Genomic DNA, 18635 nt, shown 5'->3' on the forward strand with positions numbered 1-18635 from the left:
AATCTATCGTCATAAGTCTGGCAAGAGAACATTACCTGAGCGTTGAAAACTTAGTGTGGTAGGAGAAGTTGAAGATGAATTGGATTAGGAATTACCTTCTGAATGGAAGATCTATAGGCATGTGAAACAGTGTGATCAATTTTGAGGAGATTGTGACCATAGGGTCCAGCACAAGCGCAGCCGCCTCGAGCCTCAATACCGAATAGATCATTGAGCAGAGCTGCGACGAAACCCCCATGAAGTGGCTTGCCTCTGCTGTTTCCCGTCTCTCCCCACATGTAGAGCCCTTGGTCAGCTCCCTCTCTGCCAATATCTGTTTTCGTGGCAGCCGTTGATGAGCAATTGGTCGTAGAATAAACGAGGAAGGACAAAATGGCTAGTCTTTTGGCGGTCGTATTTCCTAAAATCCATATGTTTTGGTTAGGGAGAAGCCTCTCTAGTGCCCTTTTAACATGGAGTTGCTCTTGCTCTTCAATGACTTGATAACCAATGTATTCCTTCACCCAGAAAGCCAAGGCTGCCTTAATTGTTTGGATGATTTGAGGAGTACCGCCGTTTTCCCTCTCTTCTATGCCCTCCAAGTAGACCGTGTCCTGCATTTGTCACATAATATATGAACCTTCATATATGATAAAACTACAGCAAATGTGATATTAGTTGCCATTAGACCGCTCTGTTAGAGAAAGTCTCGAGTTCAAACCTCATGCCCGATAATTTGAATGGTCACATAAATGATAGAATTGATTTAATAAATCAACATTTCTTTTTTAATTTTTGTTAATAATGATTGTCATTGATAATGTATGAATGTAATGTTAAGATAAAATTGGACTATTGGTCTTTGAATTTTAACCCCATTGGACTTAATTAAAAATCCGTGAGTATTAGTACTTAAACTTGTCACAATGTGGAGCGATGATCTTTTCCGATAACTCTGTTCGAACTCATGTTCTTAGTTTTCCCTTTTAATCATTTATTTTGAATGAAAATTCTAACAGTGTTACCTAATAGGGCTGTTGCTATACATTGTGATAAGTTCGGACCAACAACATGTTACATGAATCAATGGTCCAATTATCAGAAACATTAATTAATGACATAGCTGTAAATTAATGACATAATGAAAAATTAAACAATCATAAAGCAGCAGAAGGACATTGCTTTGTTTGTGTGGTGCCAAGATGACCAAGTCAGATGCTATGAATCTAGAACCAGATCACATGATTTTCGTTATTAATTGACAATTAATCCTAACTTTTGGCAAAACCAAAAATTAGTACTTGGATTAAGGAATACCTCAGGATTGAAGCCATTGACGTAAGCAACAGTCCCACCTCCACAAGTTGATGGGGGAAAAGACTTGAGCCGATACAGTGCCTTGCTCATCACAAGTATGCCTGGGGTTCCGGGCCCACCTACAAACTTGTGTGGGCTCAGGAAAATACCATCGTACCCGTCTATCTGTCCACTCCTCATCTCAATTTCCACATACGGCCCACTGTATTTTGTCGCACACCGAATCAATACCAACACGATAAAAACTCAGTTTAATTAAATAACAACAGGTATCAGTATACCAACATCGCTTGTATACGAACAAAATTAATTTAATTAATTCGACCACTTTTTTTGTACAATTTAATTTAACCAATTTTTTTTTCAATTTAATTAATTAAGAACAAAATTAATTCAATTAATTTGACCAATTTTTTGTTTAATTTAATTAAATAAGAACAAGTAGCAGTATACCAAACTAGTTGATAAAAAATCATAAAAATAAAAAAAATTGCAGTTTTTAGTTGTAATGTCCAAAGGTTCTACTTGCATTTGACTTTATATTTTTAACAAAGGCATTGAGGTTCTTCTGCGATCGATTCATCTCTCCTGATATGGCTTGTATGCAAAAACAAGATGAAAGAAAACGAGTGGTGGGGTGTAGTCGGTTTACCTTGCTGCGAAATCAAAGCATGCAAAGCCGCCATATTGATGAAGAAGTCGAGCGATTGCTCGTGTATCCGAATAAATTCCGGTCACATTGCTACAAGCCGAGAAGGAACCCAAAATCGGGCGGTTGGAGTACTTGTATGACTCGAGTTGTAGTCTAAGAGCCTCCATGTCCAACAAGCCATCCTCGTCCAGACCGATCTCGATCACTTGAGCTAAGCTTTGCCGCCACGAGAGGAGGTTCGAGTGGTGCTCGTAAGGGCCGACGAAAACCAACCACCTCTCTTCCATGCCTATTAAATCACTGCCCAGCATTCTATCTCTTAGGGTTGATGGCACGGCAATGCCCATCACTTCTTGGAGCCTTTTGATTGCTGAGGTAGTGCCTTGGCCGCACAGCAAGAGTGCATCATCCGCTCCAACTCCTAAGCATTTCTTCAAGTACTTGACTGCTTCTCCCACCATTTTCGTCGTCCGGTTTCCGACGAAGCTGTCACAGGTGTGAGTATTCCCTACATGTCAACACACACGTTCATTTAGTAGATTTGTTCTTGAGATTAACCAACTACTCGTAACATTTGATACAATACAGAGTTAATATACGTACCGTAAAAGGGAAGGACATTTTTGACGATGAAGTTTTCGATGTAGAGAAGAGAGCGTCCGGAGGCAGTGTGATCGGCGTAGATGAGTCTTCGTCTCCCGAAAGGAGAACTGAATTCTGCAGCAGCACCGACGACTTGAGAGCGTAGCCAAGACAGCCTTAGCTGCTCGGACTCGCTCTTTGGCACCTCCTTCATCCCAAGTGTTGCACAGAATGACGATTCTCCGCCGCGGTTGCAGTCGTCACAAGAAGCTGATTTCGTACCAGTGCTGCTGGTGATTGCTGTTGGGGAAGGGGAGTATTGGGTTTCTTTTAAGATGGGTTGGAATAATTGAAGAACAAGAAGAAGAATGTGTTGGAATTTATGAACAAATTCCATATGTAAATTAGCAAAAGATACACGAAAGAAAGGATTTATGAACAAGAAGAAGAATGTGTTGGAACTTGGAATCAATGCGGCAAATGTTGGCATCAAAGTGGCAGCACACCACACATATATATAGACTAGCCTTTCGCACGCGCAAGGACCCTTGCGTTAAATCAACGCAATCTTATTTCTCGTTGCCAGTAGTAAGAAATTTGAGTTACCGGCTTAGCTTTTCATTTTTTTATTTATAAACAATATTTTACACTAAATTATTTCTACTGCATAAAAAAGTTATGCGTAGAAGAAGAGTATATTGCACAACTTTTTATAGAAATAAAAAACAATCTAACTGTTTGAACTAAAAAATGAGGTTACAATTTAGTACTACGGTCTTGTGGTATTCCTCTTCACTTGAAAATGAGAGATCTTAGGTTCAATTCTCGCCAAAGGCGAATTCGAACCACATTATTACGGCTAAGTCCACACACTCTTTATTAGTGTAGATTTAAAAAAAAAAAAAACTTTAATGAAAAGCGCTTGGGCTAAATTTATTTTAATAAAAAATCATTTAACAATTTTATTTAATGTAAAAGGTTTGAAAGTTAATCAAAAAGGACAAAACCTAGAAAAGAAGCACATGTGCAAAACCAAAAGTTGTGTTTTTTTGGTAAATTACATAATACCCTTCAGCCTTCAGGTTTGAGGTCTATTACAACCTTATACAATATCTTTAAAACATTTCACTTTCATACCTCACGTACTATTTTATTTCAAAATAATACCTCCGTTAGATTTTTCATCCATTGGTATGTTAAATGCTGACGTGGCTGCTACATTTATGCTGATATAGCTGTCACGTGGTAAAAAAATAATTTTTTATACATTAAAAATATTATAATATTAACCTTATTTTAAAAAAATTATAAAAAAAAAAATCCAAGCCCCGTTATAGTTCCATTCTAGTCACCAAAAAAGCCCCACGAATTTGAAAGAAAACTCTTTGAAAATCTTATACGCCAACATGTACCAAATGTGAAGTACACTGCCATATGTTCATCAATTTTTTTAGCTTTTGTTTTCATGAAACAAACTTTTCGTTTCATAATTTCGTACGCTCTAGTAAATTAATACACAGGAAATAAACGATCGAATAGACACATTGTGTTTTTGTTAAAATTAGATAAAGGACATCGAAAAAAACATCTCTTATCAGTTTTTCATACTCAAATTCAAATCTAAAACCATAACAAAACACCAAAATTTTATAAAAGAAATCTATAAATATGCTCTAGTTGGAAGTATCATTACTTTTTTTGAGGTAAATTGTATGATATAATTGGCCTTCCAAATTGATCATTAGTGGTTTTTTTTTTCAGATCAAGAAATAGTTCGGTTCTAGAAAACTTAGTTTTTGCACTACTTCTCTATAAAACCTAGTTCGTTAACTGCATGTTTTCTTCCCATCCAGAAATAGTGTGGATTATTTGGGTTGGAATAAATTATGAACAAGAAGAAGAATGTGTTGGAATTTATGAACAAATTCCACATGTAAATTAGCAAAGATAAACGAAGGATTAATAACCTGCGGAATATGTTGGCATCAAAGTGGCATCACGTATATATATATATACACTAGCCTTTGGCACGCGCAAGGACCATTGCGTTAAAGCAACGCAATCTTTGGATTGAATTTTATGCGGCTTCTCATTGCCAGTAGTGAGCAAATCTGAGTTACCGGCTTACCTTTTCATTTTTTATTTATAAACAATATTTTACACTAAATTATTTCAACTGCATAAAATAGTTAGGCGTAGAAGAAGAGTACATTGCGCGCTCTAGCCAACGTGACTTAATCTACGTCTGGAGCTTTTTATAGAAATAAAAAACAATCTAACTGTTTGAACTAAACAATGAGGTTACCACTTAGTACTACGGTCTAGTAGTATTCCTCTTCATTTATAAGTAAGAGGTCTTATGTTCAATTCTCGCCAAAGGCAAATTCGAACCACATTATTGTTAGCTTATTGTGATGTTAAGTTCACACATTCTCCATTAATGAAGGTAATATGGCTTGTTTAAAAAAAAAATTAATGAAAAGAACCTGGACTAAGTTTATTTTAATAAAAAATTATCTAACAATTTTATTTAATGTAAAAAACTTGAAATTTAATCAAAAAGACAAAAACTAAATCCTCTAACGACAAAAACGTGTGTGTTTGTATATGCGACAAAATAGTTGTACTCGTATGTGGAAGGGGCTGTGGGTTTTGGGGGCGAAAGTGCAGTCCACATAGTGAAAATATTGGAGGGGGTTGGTGGAAATCTTTGGATTCAAGCTCCCGGTGCTCCACTGCCACTGGAATCTGCAACCGATTTGAATGGAATATTTAATAGAGTTGATGAAAATAACTATTGTTTTACTTTTTTACGAGTTCAAGAACCCACACCCTAATTAGATTAAACTTCATGATTCATTGCTCTATTTTTCATCCAAGTTTCAGATAAAGGCTCTCTATCTCTCTCTCCAGAGAGTAGTTTCTTCTGATTACAACAGTAGATAAATTATTTTTAGACCTTGACTGGATTATCTTTACTCCCATGCAAGTACCAGGACAAATGACAATTAGAAGGGTACTAAAGGAACATCTGATCGATCATGTTAGTCCCCATATTTTCATTGTTTGGCTGGTGACTTGGAGTTGGATTTAATTAATTCCATATGTTAATTAGGAAAGATTAACGAAAGGAATAATTTATGAACAAGAATTAATGTGTCATACACACATGTATGTGTATATATATTTAGTGGAAAGAAGTTTTGAAATTGTTTCACCAATGGGACCATTGCGTTAAACTAACGCGACCTTTTCAATTCAATTCAATATTGCGCCCGTTTCTTGCCGCCGCAGTCAAAGTTCAACGCAGATTGGATTTTATTTGGATCTCATTGCCAATAGTAAGCAAGTCTTTTTTTGTCAAAAATAGTAAGCAAACTTTTTTTAGTAATGCTATTCATACCATGTTTTTGTACCATATTTTTATACCACCTTAGGTGTCATCTGATTTGAACAGCCACATTATTTGAAAAATTTGCAAAACCCAAGGAAATAAAGGAGAAAGACTCATCGTATATTACAATCATCATTTAATTAACTAGTTTTTTTAATTATTAGTTTATTAAATAATGAACTAAATTTAAAAATCTGATTAATACAAATGATGTAGTTGTCCACATCAAATGCCACCTAAAGTGGCATGAAAATATGATACAAAAATATGATATGAATAACATTACTCGCCTTTTTTTCCAACCGCTACGGAAGTCCCACCTCACATGCACGCACTCTTTATATGTGAAGATATGTCTTTGCAACGAGTAGTAAATTAAGATACGTCTTTGCAGTTTCCCACCACACATGCACGCACTCTTTATATGTTTTATTTGGCTCTCAAACTTTTGAAGATGTGGTGAAGGATCTTGTCAATCAAGATACGTGTTTGCAGTTTCCCACCTCACATGCATGCACTCTTTATATGTTTTATTAGTCATATAAAAATAAGGTAACCCGGTAGATGCCCATTATATATGTGCACGAGTAGTAAAAATTACACTTACAAATGCTCATTATATATCATGCATGAAATCATATGAAAGATTTTTACCTCTCAATGAATTGACTTTGATCTTGAGTTGTAAATACGAGAGGGTCCAACATTTTACTAACTTGTGGAATCTTCAAGGTTAGGATATTTTAAAATGCACATAAATACAATACAATTCATTATTTCTCTTGGGAGGGTCCAACATTTTACAATTAGAAAGTCTCAAACTTTTGTATACACGTATGTAATTCAATGTTTTTTTCTTTTAGTATCTGTTGGCGTCTATTTATAATTAAGTTTATAGTATTATAAAATATGTTTTGATTCTATCATACATATATATATATTATGTGTTTGTATATGCGACAAAATAATTGTACTCACATGTGGAATCTTTGGATTCAAGCTCACGGTGCTCCACTGCCACTGGAATCTGCAACCGATTTGAACGGAATATTTAATAGAGCTGATGAAAATGATTATTGTTTTACTTTTTTACAAGTTCAAGAACTTACACTCTAATTAGGTTAAACTTCATGATTCATTGCTCTAATTTTTTTAGGCCAAATTGGATTATTCAATCCCTGTGGTCATAGGAAACTTGCATGATGACCTCCGTGGTGAAAAAACTAGGAATTAAACCCCTGTGGTCAAGAATGTTAGCAAATTTAGTCCAAAAGTAAGATTTTTGTTAAATGACTGTTAAAAGTATAGGTAAAACTATATTTTCAGTTCCAATTGACATTTAAAATAAATAATTTTTTTATAACAATTAACAAAAAAAATAATGCTTATTTTTTTAAATAAAAAAAAGCGCCAATTCAATATCAATTGGAACTGAAAATACAGTTTTACCCCAACTTTTAACAGTAATTTAACAGAAATCTTACTTTTGGACTAAATTTGCTAACATTCTAGACCACAGGGGTTTAATTCCTAGTTTTTTCACCACGAGGGTCATCATGCAAGTGTCCTATGACCACAGGGATGAACAATCCAATTTAGCCATTTTTTTATTGTGATTATGAAGTGCTATTGACATTTCAAAACATCACTATCCACTCCTCCAGAGTGAAAAAAAAAAAGGACAAGAGTTGGATGACTTTTTCTTATTATGACTGACAACAATTCTTTTAAGTTTTCATATGAATTATTTTGAGTGAGTGAGAAAATAAATTATGGTAAAAAATAGACCAAGGGTTTTTTTTTTTTGGGACAATAATAGGCCAAAGTTTAGAGGCTTTGCATTGTAACAAAATGAATTACTTTCACACCAAAGGTTGCGGAACAAACATGAGACTTTCGAGAAATTTTGAGGAGTTCCCTGCACTTATTTCAGGTGGTGTTTTCTATTTGTGAGAATTTAACATCTAAATTTATTTAATTAAAAAGAAAAAAAAATTAAATATCAACTTTCCATTTGCGATAACACAGGTGCTAGAAACTCTTAAGAATTTCTTGAGACTTTGAAAGGTTGATTAATGATAAGGAGAGCACTTCATTTTAACTGAAAATATGACTTTAACCCCTCAAACTCAATTTCTTTCATATAAAACCCGACATAACATTTTTACTTGAATAAAACCCAATGACTAGACTTCACATAAGCAAATTCATTAATTATGACATTTTAAAATTTTCGAATGCCTAAAATACCCCTTTTTGCATGTTTAATGTGCACAATTAAACATATGCAGGTTTTAAGGAGGATTAATGATTTTACAAAAATAAAATAATAAAAAAGGCACAAATATTCTAAATGCATTGCATGTTATATGAATTTGGTTGATTCATGTTTCTCTCACTTCATAAAATTTGCGTCTAATTTGATATAGGAATTAATTTGGAAAGTTTTCTTAATCTTAATAACAATTTTCAATTTAAATATATTTTTTAATGAAATAGTCTATCTTTTAAAATATTTATCAATAAAATAATGTACCTATATATATATAATTTTTTTTTTTGCCAACTATAAATTTTTACCATAATTTACCTATATAATAATGTACCTGTTATTTAATTTTTACAACACTAATGTATCTTAAAAAATAATTTACTTATTGTTTAGTTTTAGCAAAAATAATTTACCTACTGTGTATAATTGGTGAAGCTAATGATGTACATATTGTTTAATTTTTTAAAAATTAATGTATGTACAAAAATAATTTATCTATTGTTCAAATTTTAGGATAAAAATTTACATGTTTTTATTTAACAATAATGTATCTACAATTTTATTTTTGTATGAATATAATTTACCTACTTTTTAATTTTATATGAAACTATTTTACCTACTGTGTCAGTAATGTATCTACAATTTTACATACAATATTTACCTTCTTTTTTTTTTTCACAACAATAGTGTATCTACAATTTTGTTTTTGTATGAATATAGTTTACCTACAATTTAACTTTTCAAAAAATGTATCTTCTATTTTATATTTTACTATCATATATATGTTTCTGTGTTCGCAAAATAATTTATCTAAAGTTATATAGTTAAGAGATATGCTAATGAATTATATTAATTCATTATTAGACTGATATAAGAAATTGTTAAAAACGTTAGCCATAATGGTTGGCTAATAATGGTTGTATGAGAACAGTTATAGAAAGTTGTGGCATAAATTGTAAATAACTTATATTAATAGGTTACTTATTTTCTTATGTGGTAATTTATTTAAATTTTGGGTTTTGATTGAATGTTTATTCATATGTGGGTTTTTATCTGAAGTATATGAGTTGTATGGGTCTATATCTAAACAACGCTTATTTTAACCACCGTATGTTACATGATGTGGCATATTACATGTAAATGTCATTACAATCTAGTGATATTCTTCTTCACTTCCAAGCGAGAAGTTTTAGATTTAATTCTCGTCAAAAACCAATTTGAACCTTATTATTGTTAGTCCATTATAAAGTTTAATCCATTCTCATATTCTCTTAGTGTAGATAATAATATTTGTTTAAAAAGAAAATGTCACATCATTAAAATTAATGAGGCAATACTTTAATATGTATTTTATTTTAAATTAACATAATTTATTCCAACAAGTCTTGCTTCTAGTTTCATCTCCAACCCCGTCGGCACCCACCCCCATCCCCATCGTAATCGATCTCCCCGGGGACTACTTACTTTGGTACCTTTTTCTCTTATCACTATGTTCCTTATCACTTCCATTTGTTACTCTCTCATTAGATAGTCTAGGTTTTAAATTTGAATAAATAATTGAAAATGCCGTAGGATTTTTAAGACTGAACACCAACCCATGTGTCATGAGGAAATAACATTATGTCAAATCGAGGGATTGCAAGACAGAGAGTAGCCTGCAAGGGCTGACGCCGGCGACAGAGGGTAAGAGGAAGGCAGCTGACGGGTTGGTGGTTGGAACAAGGATTTTCTCCTTTTTTTTTTTTTTTTCTCTCCTTTTGTTTGAACGCTCGTGATTTCATCTTGTAAAGAGAGAAAGAAAAAAAAAGTAAAGAGAGAAGAAAGAAATAAAAACCTATGAGAGAAGGGGAGGGGAGGGAGGGGAGGGAAAAAGAGATGAGCGAGTTCCCATCCGATGGATTGGCAAAGGTTGTTGGGAGACATCGTAAATTGTGGGAACGTTGGTGCTAGGCAAGGAAGAAAATATCGGTAATATCGGAAATATCGGTAGTCCGAAAATACAGAAATATCGATGGAAATATTGGGATAATATCGATATCGATAAAAATTACATGGAAACCACGGAAATTGTAAGAAAAACTTGTAAATTTTTATTGAAACTTTGCAGGATGTTTATTTAGTCAATTATCTATTAGTTTATCACAAAAAATTGGAAGGAAATACATTGCATGATGGATTTAACATTATCAAGTTGATTATATAGCGAGCTGACAAACATTGTGAGTGTAGAAAATATGTAGTAATTGTAAAAGTGGTCTGAAAAGAATACAAATTATAATTGTAAAAATGGTCTGAAATTGTCAAAATAATTGTAAAACTTGTCGGGAATACTGAGTGAGTCATGTGTCCTCCTGACAAGAGGAACCCACACACACACACACAACGCACGCAACCACACACGCACACAACACACGCACACAAACATCACACACGCAGACACGACCTCAATCTCTCTCTCTCTCGATCCTTCTCGATCTCTCTTCTCCCTTCTCCCCCCCACACACACACACACACACACAGATCTCTCGATCTCTCTTCTCCCTTCTCCCACACACACATACACACACACACACACACACACACATATCTCTCGATCTCTCTTCTCCCTTCTCCCACGCGCGCACACACACACACACAGATCTCTCGATCTCTCTTCTCCCTTCCCCTACACACACACCACGGCCTTTTGCTCCTCAGTCCGACAATCTCGAATCCCTCTTCCTTTTCAGAAACTAGCTTTCTGGGTGTCGCCGTCGTTGATCGTGGCTCTGGCGAAGTCAGAGTTGGCTCAGTCGTCTGTGGCGGTGCGCCGTTGAGCAAGGAGTTGGCTCAGTCATTTGGTTCGTCTTCGAATCGAAGAAAACAAGTTTTCAGGTGAGATTCCATTGAAACCCTAAACCCTAAACCGACATCACATATGTTGAATCGTTTATTACCTCTTGCATGCTTGAAATTTGAAGTTTATATGTGAAATTGAAGTTAAAAATCGTGTTTTTGCAAGGTTTTTGGGACGAAATCGGCTCGGGAATAGGCACACCATCTCCGGCGTTCTTCTCCGACGTTCGGCTCGGAGTCCGATTGCACCGTTCAAAAAAATATTGCGATATTTCCAAAATATCGCGATATTATCGATAATATCGCGATATTTTGACGAAAACCATTCGGATACCTATTTAAATATCCATTGCGCGAAAAACCGATAATATCGGCGATATTTCGCCGATATTATCGGCATTTTCTTCCATGGTGCTAGGGTTTTCCATTTAGAAATTGCGATTAAAACATTAAAACAAATTTAATCACATACAAATGACTTGCCATGCCACATAGGTGATTTATAATGGAGTGTGATATTCACACACACTTTTTTACTTCTCTCACACCTTTTTGGTTTTCGATTGTCAGACCGGATGAATTGAAGAATATCAACGGACAGAAATTAACAAGAGGTGTGTGAGAAGTAAAATGGGGTATGTGGATAGCACACTCCTTTATAATTATGGTTTAAAAAGATGATAGCCCTGCTGCTTAGTAGTAAGGTCTAGATTTATTTCTCTTCACTTGTAAATGAGAGGTTTTAGAGGCGAATTTGAATCTTATTATTGCTAGCCTATTGTGAAACTTAGTCTACAACCTCCCCTTAGTGTATATAATATCTTTTGGTAAAAAAATATATATAAAGAATTGTAGCCCTAGCATTTTTATCTTGAAAAAGGAACGCGGTCCTCTTTCAACTTGTAATGAAGCACATCTCTGTTTGTTCTTATTTTTTTCTTTAAGCAAACTTATTCAAGACAATAACTAATTGTGAGATGTTTTAGTATTAAATACTTATAAGTATTGTAGCCAATTTCACACTTTATCTAGTCTATTTCACTCCCAACGTTTCAACTACCTAATTTCGTGCAAAAAAAAAAAAAAAAATTAAACTCAATATAGTGAAATAATTTCCTCCACCCACCCTTAAAGTGAATATATATCGTTGCATAAAAAAAAAATTGTATACTTTCTTCTATCCACCCCTTTAAGTAGATATGTCATTGCATCCAAAAAAATAATATAGTAAAATACTTGGCATTGTAATTAAATTTAAGATAAACGAGTACCTTCTTGATTTGTTTGTATTTATCTTATAAATAAATATGACAAGTTGACAAATACAAAATATAAAAACTTGAGAATACAATTACAATGTAATAAGGAAGTAGGAGGGCATCTTACTTATTCCATGTTAATGTAATATTTTAAGTTTAAACATGCGATCTTGGAGAAGTTGAAGTTTTGGACAAAAACAGCAACCAATTGTCGATCCACATGAACAAATTTTTGGCCTGGGGTACACATAAAAAATGAATAGTCGTACTCCTAACCCTTCATAGGGCAAGCTGCATTGGTGAATTGAAAGTTGTTGAAAATGAGTTAAGAATTATTAAACTAGGTTAATATTTTAATTCTATCGTCAAAAGTGAATTTGAACCATATTTTAATTCTATTGTTTTGACCGGAGCAATTGGTAAAATTTGAGTTTACAAACGTTTCAAGTTACAAATTGGTCTCGACTTTTTGGATTTCGGTTTTGGTTAGTGAAAACTGAAATGTGAAAAAGAAAACTGAAGAGCAATTAAAGATACATATTTTGCAATGCATTGCATGCAAAGTACAGCAAAGAAAAAAGGACTAACGCTCTCTACTGAGGACAGTTCATCCTCTCTACACCTGCCTAATTTGATCATCATTTAGACCATCCAATCAGAGCCAAGATTATGGTAAATATGTCGCGATTAATCACGGCCCTGAATAATCTTTGCTTTTCCGGTGTGTAGGGTGGATACCTCAAATCGGAATCTCCAGCGAAACCTCGATAAAGAACTGCTTTCTTGTGGCTAAAACCATCAAAGGAGAATTTTCCGTGGTATGAACCCATTCCACTCTCCCCAACTCCTCCAAATGGTAAACCGCCTATGCTAACCTGCGCGCGTATATAATGCAGTAATAGTTTGTTACATACATGTTGAGAATCAATTCAATTCTTTCCGACAGAAAATCACGAGAATGATAAAAATTCTACCATTGATTTTTATTTCGGGATGTTGATGATATGGTCGTCATTTTGGTTTGTTAAGATGCAGAAATGCGAAGATGTATATATATGCATAGAAATTGAAGAGAACAAAGAATCTCACATGAAGGACGGTGTCATTGATGAGCATTCCTCCAGATGATACGTTATCCACGAAGCCCTTCTTCAGCTGCTCATTGTTTGTAAAGGCATATACTGCAAGAGGCTTTGGCTTTGAATTTATCACGCTGAAACTGTCTTCAATCTTCTCAACCTATACGGAACATAATCATAAGATGCGAGAATGATTACAACGACTTGAGAACTACCCCAGATTCCAGGCTTTTAATGATATTGAAAGTAATTTGATTACTCACAGTGACGATGGGCATTAATGGCCCAAATATCTCCTCCTGCATAATTTGAGCGTCTTCTGGAACATCCAACAAGATAGTTGGAGCTATTTTTCTGCATTGGATCGGATGATGTATATGAGTAAATCGTTTTAGAAACATTGTACGCATATGGATTTATTCAGACAGTGTTGTTGCTTTCCTTAAAAGATATACAATCACAAAAAGTCATTGTTGTACTTACAATTGCTTCTCATCCATTTGGCCACCGAGGACAATCTTATTAGAGACCTTATCCTCATCCAGCAGCTTCGCCAACCGTGTAAACTGGGTAGAGCTCACTATCCGTGATATATCCTTTGAGTTCATTGGATCTTTCCCAAAGAACTGCTCGAGTCCATACTTTAGAGCTTCTATCTGTCAAGTAGACATACTTTCAGAAAAATATCCTGAATTAAAAAAACATATATATTCAAGTATATCTGCTAGGCCAAACATATTTGTTCCTAAGTTTTTCAACAAGAGCATCCCATCGTACCAACTTCGGAGCAAAGTCTTTCGTAGTGATAATGTAATCAACACCGATGCAAGCTTGTCCATTGTTCAATGCCCATTTGCCTGCCATTATCCTCCTAACAGCCACCTTTAAATTTATAAACAGAAACAGTTAAACCAGCCACACCAGAATATTTATTAGAAACATTGTCCAATCGCTTTAAGAGAACCTAGCTATTACTTCTAAGTTAACATCTGAGTCGACAACAGCTGGGGATTTTCCACCGAGTTCCAGAATTACAGGTGTAAGGTGTTTTGCAGCAGCAGCCATCACAATGCGCCCTACTCTTGCACTACCTGTACGATGTGCAAATACTTGGTCAATTATGTTGCTAGCTCCCTAGGAGTCAAAGAACACACGAAGCAGAGCAACTATGTAAGAAAAATGCGTAATATGTATACAAAACCGTTCTCTTGATAAACTTATGTTTGTGTATCTGAACCACACATTTCCTTGAAGAAACTTAGAATTAAACCGTTAAGACTAAATACTTAAATTTGTATTAGAAAAAGAACTGATGCATCGTAGATTTCACTGATACACAATTAAGTATGAATTATGGACAAATTCATGTATGAATTATGAACTCCTCTACCTCAATATAGAGAATACATCAGTTAGCAATGCAAAGGCTAATTGCACAGAAAATGAATTTTTGAAAAAAAAGAAGATTATGCATAGTGCAGAAACGTTGATTATATGCAGGGGAATGTGTTTACTTTGAGTAGTGTTGTACACGTACTACAAACTCATTCAAGAGAGGCTCTCATAGAAATCTGAGGAAGTTCATAATTAGAGAGAATATAAATTAACCTGTATAGAGTATCTTATCCCACTTCTGCTCTAACAATGCAGTTGTTTCTGGAACAGCGCCCTCAACAACTTTTATAGCTGAGTTATCTAAATACTCCTCTACTAAATTTGCAAGGAGTGAAGATGTAGCTGGAGCAATTTCTGAAGGTTTTAGCACAACCGCATTGCCCGCTGAAATAGCTCCAATGACTGGATCAAGAGATAACACTGGAATGTGAAACCGCACGTGTTACCAACAAATATATCAGTCATGGCATGGTTTAGTTGGAAAGCTTCGACAAGGTGAGAAGTATGTAACTTATGTATCGCCTAACTAGTTAAGTGTGAACTGCGCAGCAATATATTAAACGTACAGAAGGGGAAGTTCCATGTTGAGATGACCAACACAACTCCTAGAGGTTCTGACACAATTTCTGCTGATGATGGATATGTTGTGATTGAAGTGCTGACCTGAAACAAACATCGAAAGTTCCACGTTATATATACTATTAGCATTATACATATTGGAGGATACGGTGGTCAGGAACAAGAATGGACGATGGGAATTTTCATCCTTGTATCTGACCAAAAGGGTATTTACTCTAATCACCTTCTGTGGAACCATCCAATGCTTCAATTCTTTCAATGCCTCGTTACATGACGATCTTGCCTGAACAATCTGTAGTAATCAAACGTTAATATTTATTTTTACAATGCCGGAGAACATACACAAGAACATGTTCCATATTAACAAAGCAAAACCATTAAAACTTGAGGATACAACAGAATATTCACTATAACAAACAAAGATATCAAGGGACTTTGCAAACAGATCGAATTCTGACCAAACAGAGTCAGAGTTTTAACCATTGCAATTTTCCCCGAAGGACTGCTTTCTGATCGATAACACTCCTTATGAAACATATGGTTGCTCTGGTTGGTACTTTTGCTCTCAGGTAGAGGTAATTTACGCCAGGAACCATATGTCTATGATGGTTAGCCTTAGTCCAGCATACTGTTCAATTTGCTCAATTTGCAGCGCAATATCAAGAAAATGGCAAGCTGAACTGGGGGTACAGGCGGCTCAAGTGGACGGAGAGAATTTTTTGTGATACCTATGTGACTCAAGCGTCAGACGGTGCAACTAGGAGAAGGAAATGGATACCAAAAGGTAGTGAAGAAAAACATGTCAAATAGAAGAAGAAAGAAAAACCTGCGTAGAACAAGTAAGCCCATGAATGCTACCTATCGAGTGAATAGTGACCATATTTCATGACAAGGTTGTCACTTGTCACCAGTGAAGCTCCATGTACATGCTTATAGTACACATTGCGCTCGCTTGTGTAGTTGGCATACAACTGAATTGGGGTATCACACTGCAAATACTATTTCAGTTTTTGTTTTGCAGGTTGACAATTGCAGTTATCTTTATGCACCATTGTATAATATGAACAAGCACTGATAATATGCTAATTAAGACTATTCTGTAAGACCAAAAAAGGAAGCAGAAGTTATGTAATCAGCATAAACCGAAGGTAAAGAGGGAGACCTCGGATATAAATGCTTCGATTTCAGGCTTTGAAAGGTCCTTGTAAAGAGCTTCAGTAATCTCCTTCTCTTTTTCTTCAAGCATCTTTGCAATATTCTCCAACTGTGACCTTCTCCACTCATAGCTTTTCGTCCTTCCCGAATTGAAACTCTTTCGCAGCTCCTTAACTAGAAGACCAGCTTTTTCCGGATTGAATGTTTGCTTTGCTTCTTCAACCTCCGCGGTTACAGCCGACAGAGTTGCAGAACAAGGTTTAGTGCTAAAAACAGAACAAACAAGAATCAGATACTACGCGTACATACATACATACATACATACAAACATACAATTTCGACGAAACTAATGAATGCATGTTCCCTTGATTTTTATGGAAGAAAAAAGGGAAAAGGAGAAGTCTGACTTACGAGTAGGAAGAGCATGTAAGTTTGGAGGAAGAGAAATGCTTCTGGTTTTGATAGTTGCTTCTTCTTCTCTGAAACGGGTGAGTGAAAGCTCTGCTGCTCCGAGTCCCAGTCCCTACCCCAGCAGTACCCGCCAAACCCAAACTGGTTTGGTACCATCCCACTATAATTAGTTAAATAAACAGAGTATATATGTCGACATAAAAAGAGTAGAAGAAGGGCAGGGAGTACCTGTAATTCTTAAAAAGATCAATGCAGAGACCTTTCATGGTTGATCAGAGAGAGAGAGAGAGAGAGAGAGAGAGAGAGAGAGAGAGATTGAAGGCACTTCTGCTAACTACTGCAGTCTGCAGATGGAAGTGTTGAAAGCATCATCCAGTTGCATTTGCATTGGCATATAGAAATAGGAGGAGGACAGCTCCGGAGGTAGGTACCTTGTACAACTTAAAAGGGACCAGCAAGCAACAGTTTTGGTGGGTCCCGAAACAGAAGCAAAGCTACGAGATTAAAACTAGAGATACTTTCTCTGCCGCACATATTAGAAGGCAAGGCGATAAGGTTTAACAACATTATTGGTGGGGTGCGATATTTATACCCACAGGCGCAATCCGGCTCCAAAATGTCTTTACTAACTCTCAGTTTGAAAAAGAAAAATAAATTTGAAATTTAAACAAAAATCAGAATTTATAAATTAATATGCACCAATTCTCTTACTTCGATTTATAAACATACAAATTTAAAATTTTTGTGTAGAATAAAACTCATAATTTGAAACCTCTAATTCTTAAATTATTGGTGGGGTGACATCATGGTAAGGATGTGACCTCTAATTATTTTCCTTACCATCACGTGAAAGTGTGGCCAACAGGAGACATCATGTGTACCAAAGCGGACATAGTTCAATGCGAGATGGGATGTCTCCGTGTAAAACATGCCTAATAGAGGTGACGACTGCGATTGTGCGCACCACACCTCATGAGGGAGGCAACTTGTCTGCCCTCCCTTCCTATCCTCTCTTATTTTGTACGGTTACGGTTAAGTCACGTCAATATTTTATATTAATTTTTTTATAGAGATAATAAAACAAAAAACAATAAGAATATAAAATGTTGACGTGATTTAACCATGACTGCACAAATAGGAAGGGATGAGAAGGGCACCCAAACAGGAGGGTAGACAATCTGCCTCCCCTTATGAGATGGACTCACGTAAATCGATACGACGGACCACTCCCACTTAGCATAGTTGGTGAGCTCATCGGGCTAAGGAAGACCCTGCAAGCCTAGAAAGGCTCGCATATGAGATCAACCCAGAAATGCCTGATAAGGTAATATTCAACAGGATTTTTAAGAGATAATAGTTAATCATGGCTCATACATAGCCATGGTCAACAATACTGTTAAGAGTCGCTCCTAAACGGAACTAGATCCTCTCCGGATCCAAAATGATCTGAGCCCACTGAGTAATGCATTCGGGCCATTGAAATTTGATCCAACGACTACAATTATCATAACTTTAGAAGGGGTCCCCTGTTTGTAACCGTTAGATCAAATTTCAACGGTCCGAATGCATTGCTTAGTTGGCTCAGATCCCTTGGATCCGGAGAGGATCCAGTTCCGTCCTAAACATGACTCTTGATTGATGCTTGTTTGTATCTGATGTTATATTATTGGCCCGTGCAATCAAGGTTGTTGAATGAGTAGAGTTTTAGACCGTTTGATGAAAAGTT

General features: G+C 35.5%; 2 protein-coding genes across 3 annotated transcripts in view; both read right to left on the reverse strand.

Annotated features, from left to right (window-relative positions):
* LOC126602229 (uncharacterized) overlaps positions 1–3000 on the reverse strand; it is a 3652-nt gene extending 652 nt beyond the window's left edge. Inside the window, exons 1-4 of the mRNA XM_050269053.1 lie at positions 2552–3000; positions 1949–2456; positions 1297–1498; positions 96–593 (exon numbers count right to left, since the gene is read on the reverse strand). Of these exons, the coding sequence (XP_050125010.1) occupies positions 96–593; positions 1297–1498; positions 1949–2456; positions 2552–2927 (1584 nt within the window). The 5' untranslated portion in view covers positions 2928–3000. The remainder of the gene's footprint in view (positions 1–95; positions 594–1296; positions 1499–1948; positions 2457–2551) is intronic.
* The window catches only part of LOC126602230 (aldehyde dehydrogenase family 3 member H1-like), a 26249-nt gene extending 8924 nt beyond the window's left edge, over positions 1–17325 (reverse strand). The window contains exons 1-12 of one of the 2 annotated variants that reach the window (XM_050269055.1): positions 17138–17325; positions 16910–17050; positions 16506–16764; positions 15567–15635; positions 15331–15427; positions 14978–15184; positions 14345–14460; positions 14147–14251; positions 13853–14025; positions 13633–13723; positions 13380–13529; positions 12913–13165 (exon numbers count right to left, since the gene is read on the reverse strand). In XM_050269055.1, coding sequence (XP_050125012.1) covers positions 12929–13165; positions 13380–13529; positions 13633–13723; positions 13853–14025; positions 14147–14251; positions 14345–14460; positions 14978–15184; positions 15331–15427; positions 15567–15635; positions 16506–16764; positions 16910–17050; positions 17138–17175 — 1683 coding nt within the window. In that variant the 5' untranslated portion in view covers positions 17176–17325 and the 3' untranslated portion in view covers positions 12913–12928. Of the gene's footprint in view, positions 1–12794; positions 13166–13379; positions 13530–13632; positions 13724–13852; positions 14026–14146; positions 14252–14344; positions 14461–14977; positions 15185–15330; positions 15428–15566; positions 15636–16505; positions 16765–16909; positions 17051–17137 lie in introns of those variants that run through there. The other variant, XM_050269054.1, reaches the window with a different exon arrangement.
* Between the last annotated feature and the right edge of the window lie 1310 nt (positions 17326–18635).

The sequence above is a fragment of the Malus sylvestris genome, chromosome 15 (genome assembly GCF_916048215.2).
Source record: "Malus sylvestris chromosome 15, drMalSylv7.2, whole genome shotgun sequence".
NCBI classification, from domain to species: Eukaryota; Viridiplantae; Streptophyta; class Magnoliopsida; order Rosales; family Rosaceae; genus Malus; species Malus sylvestris.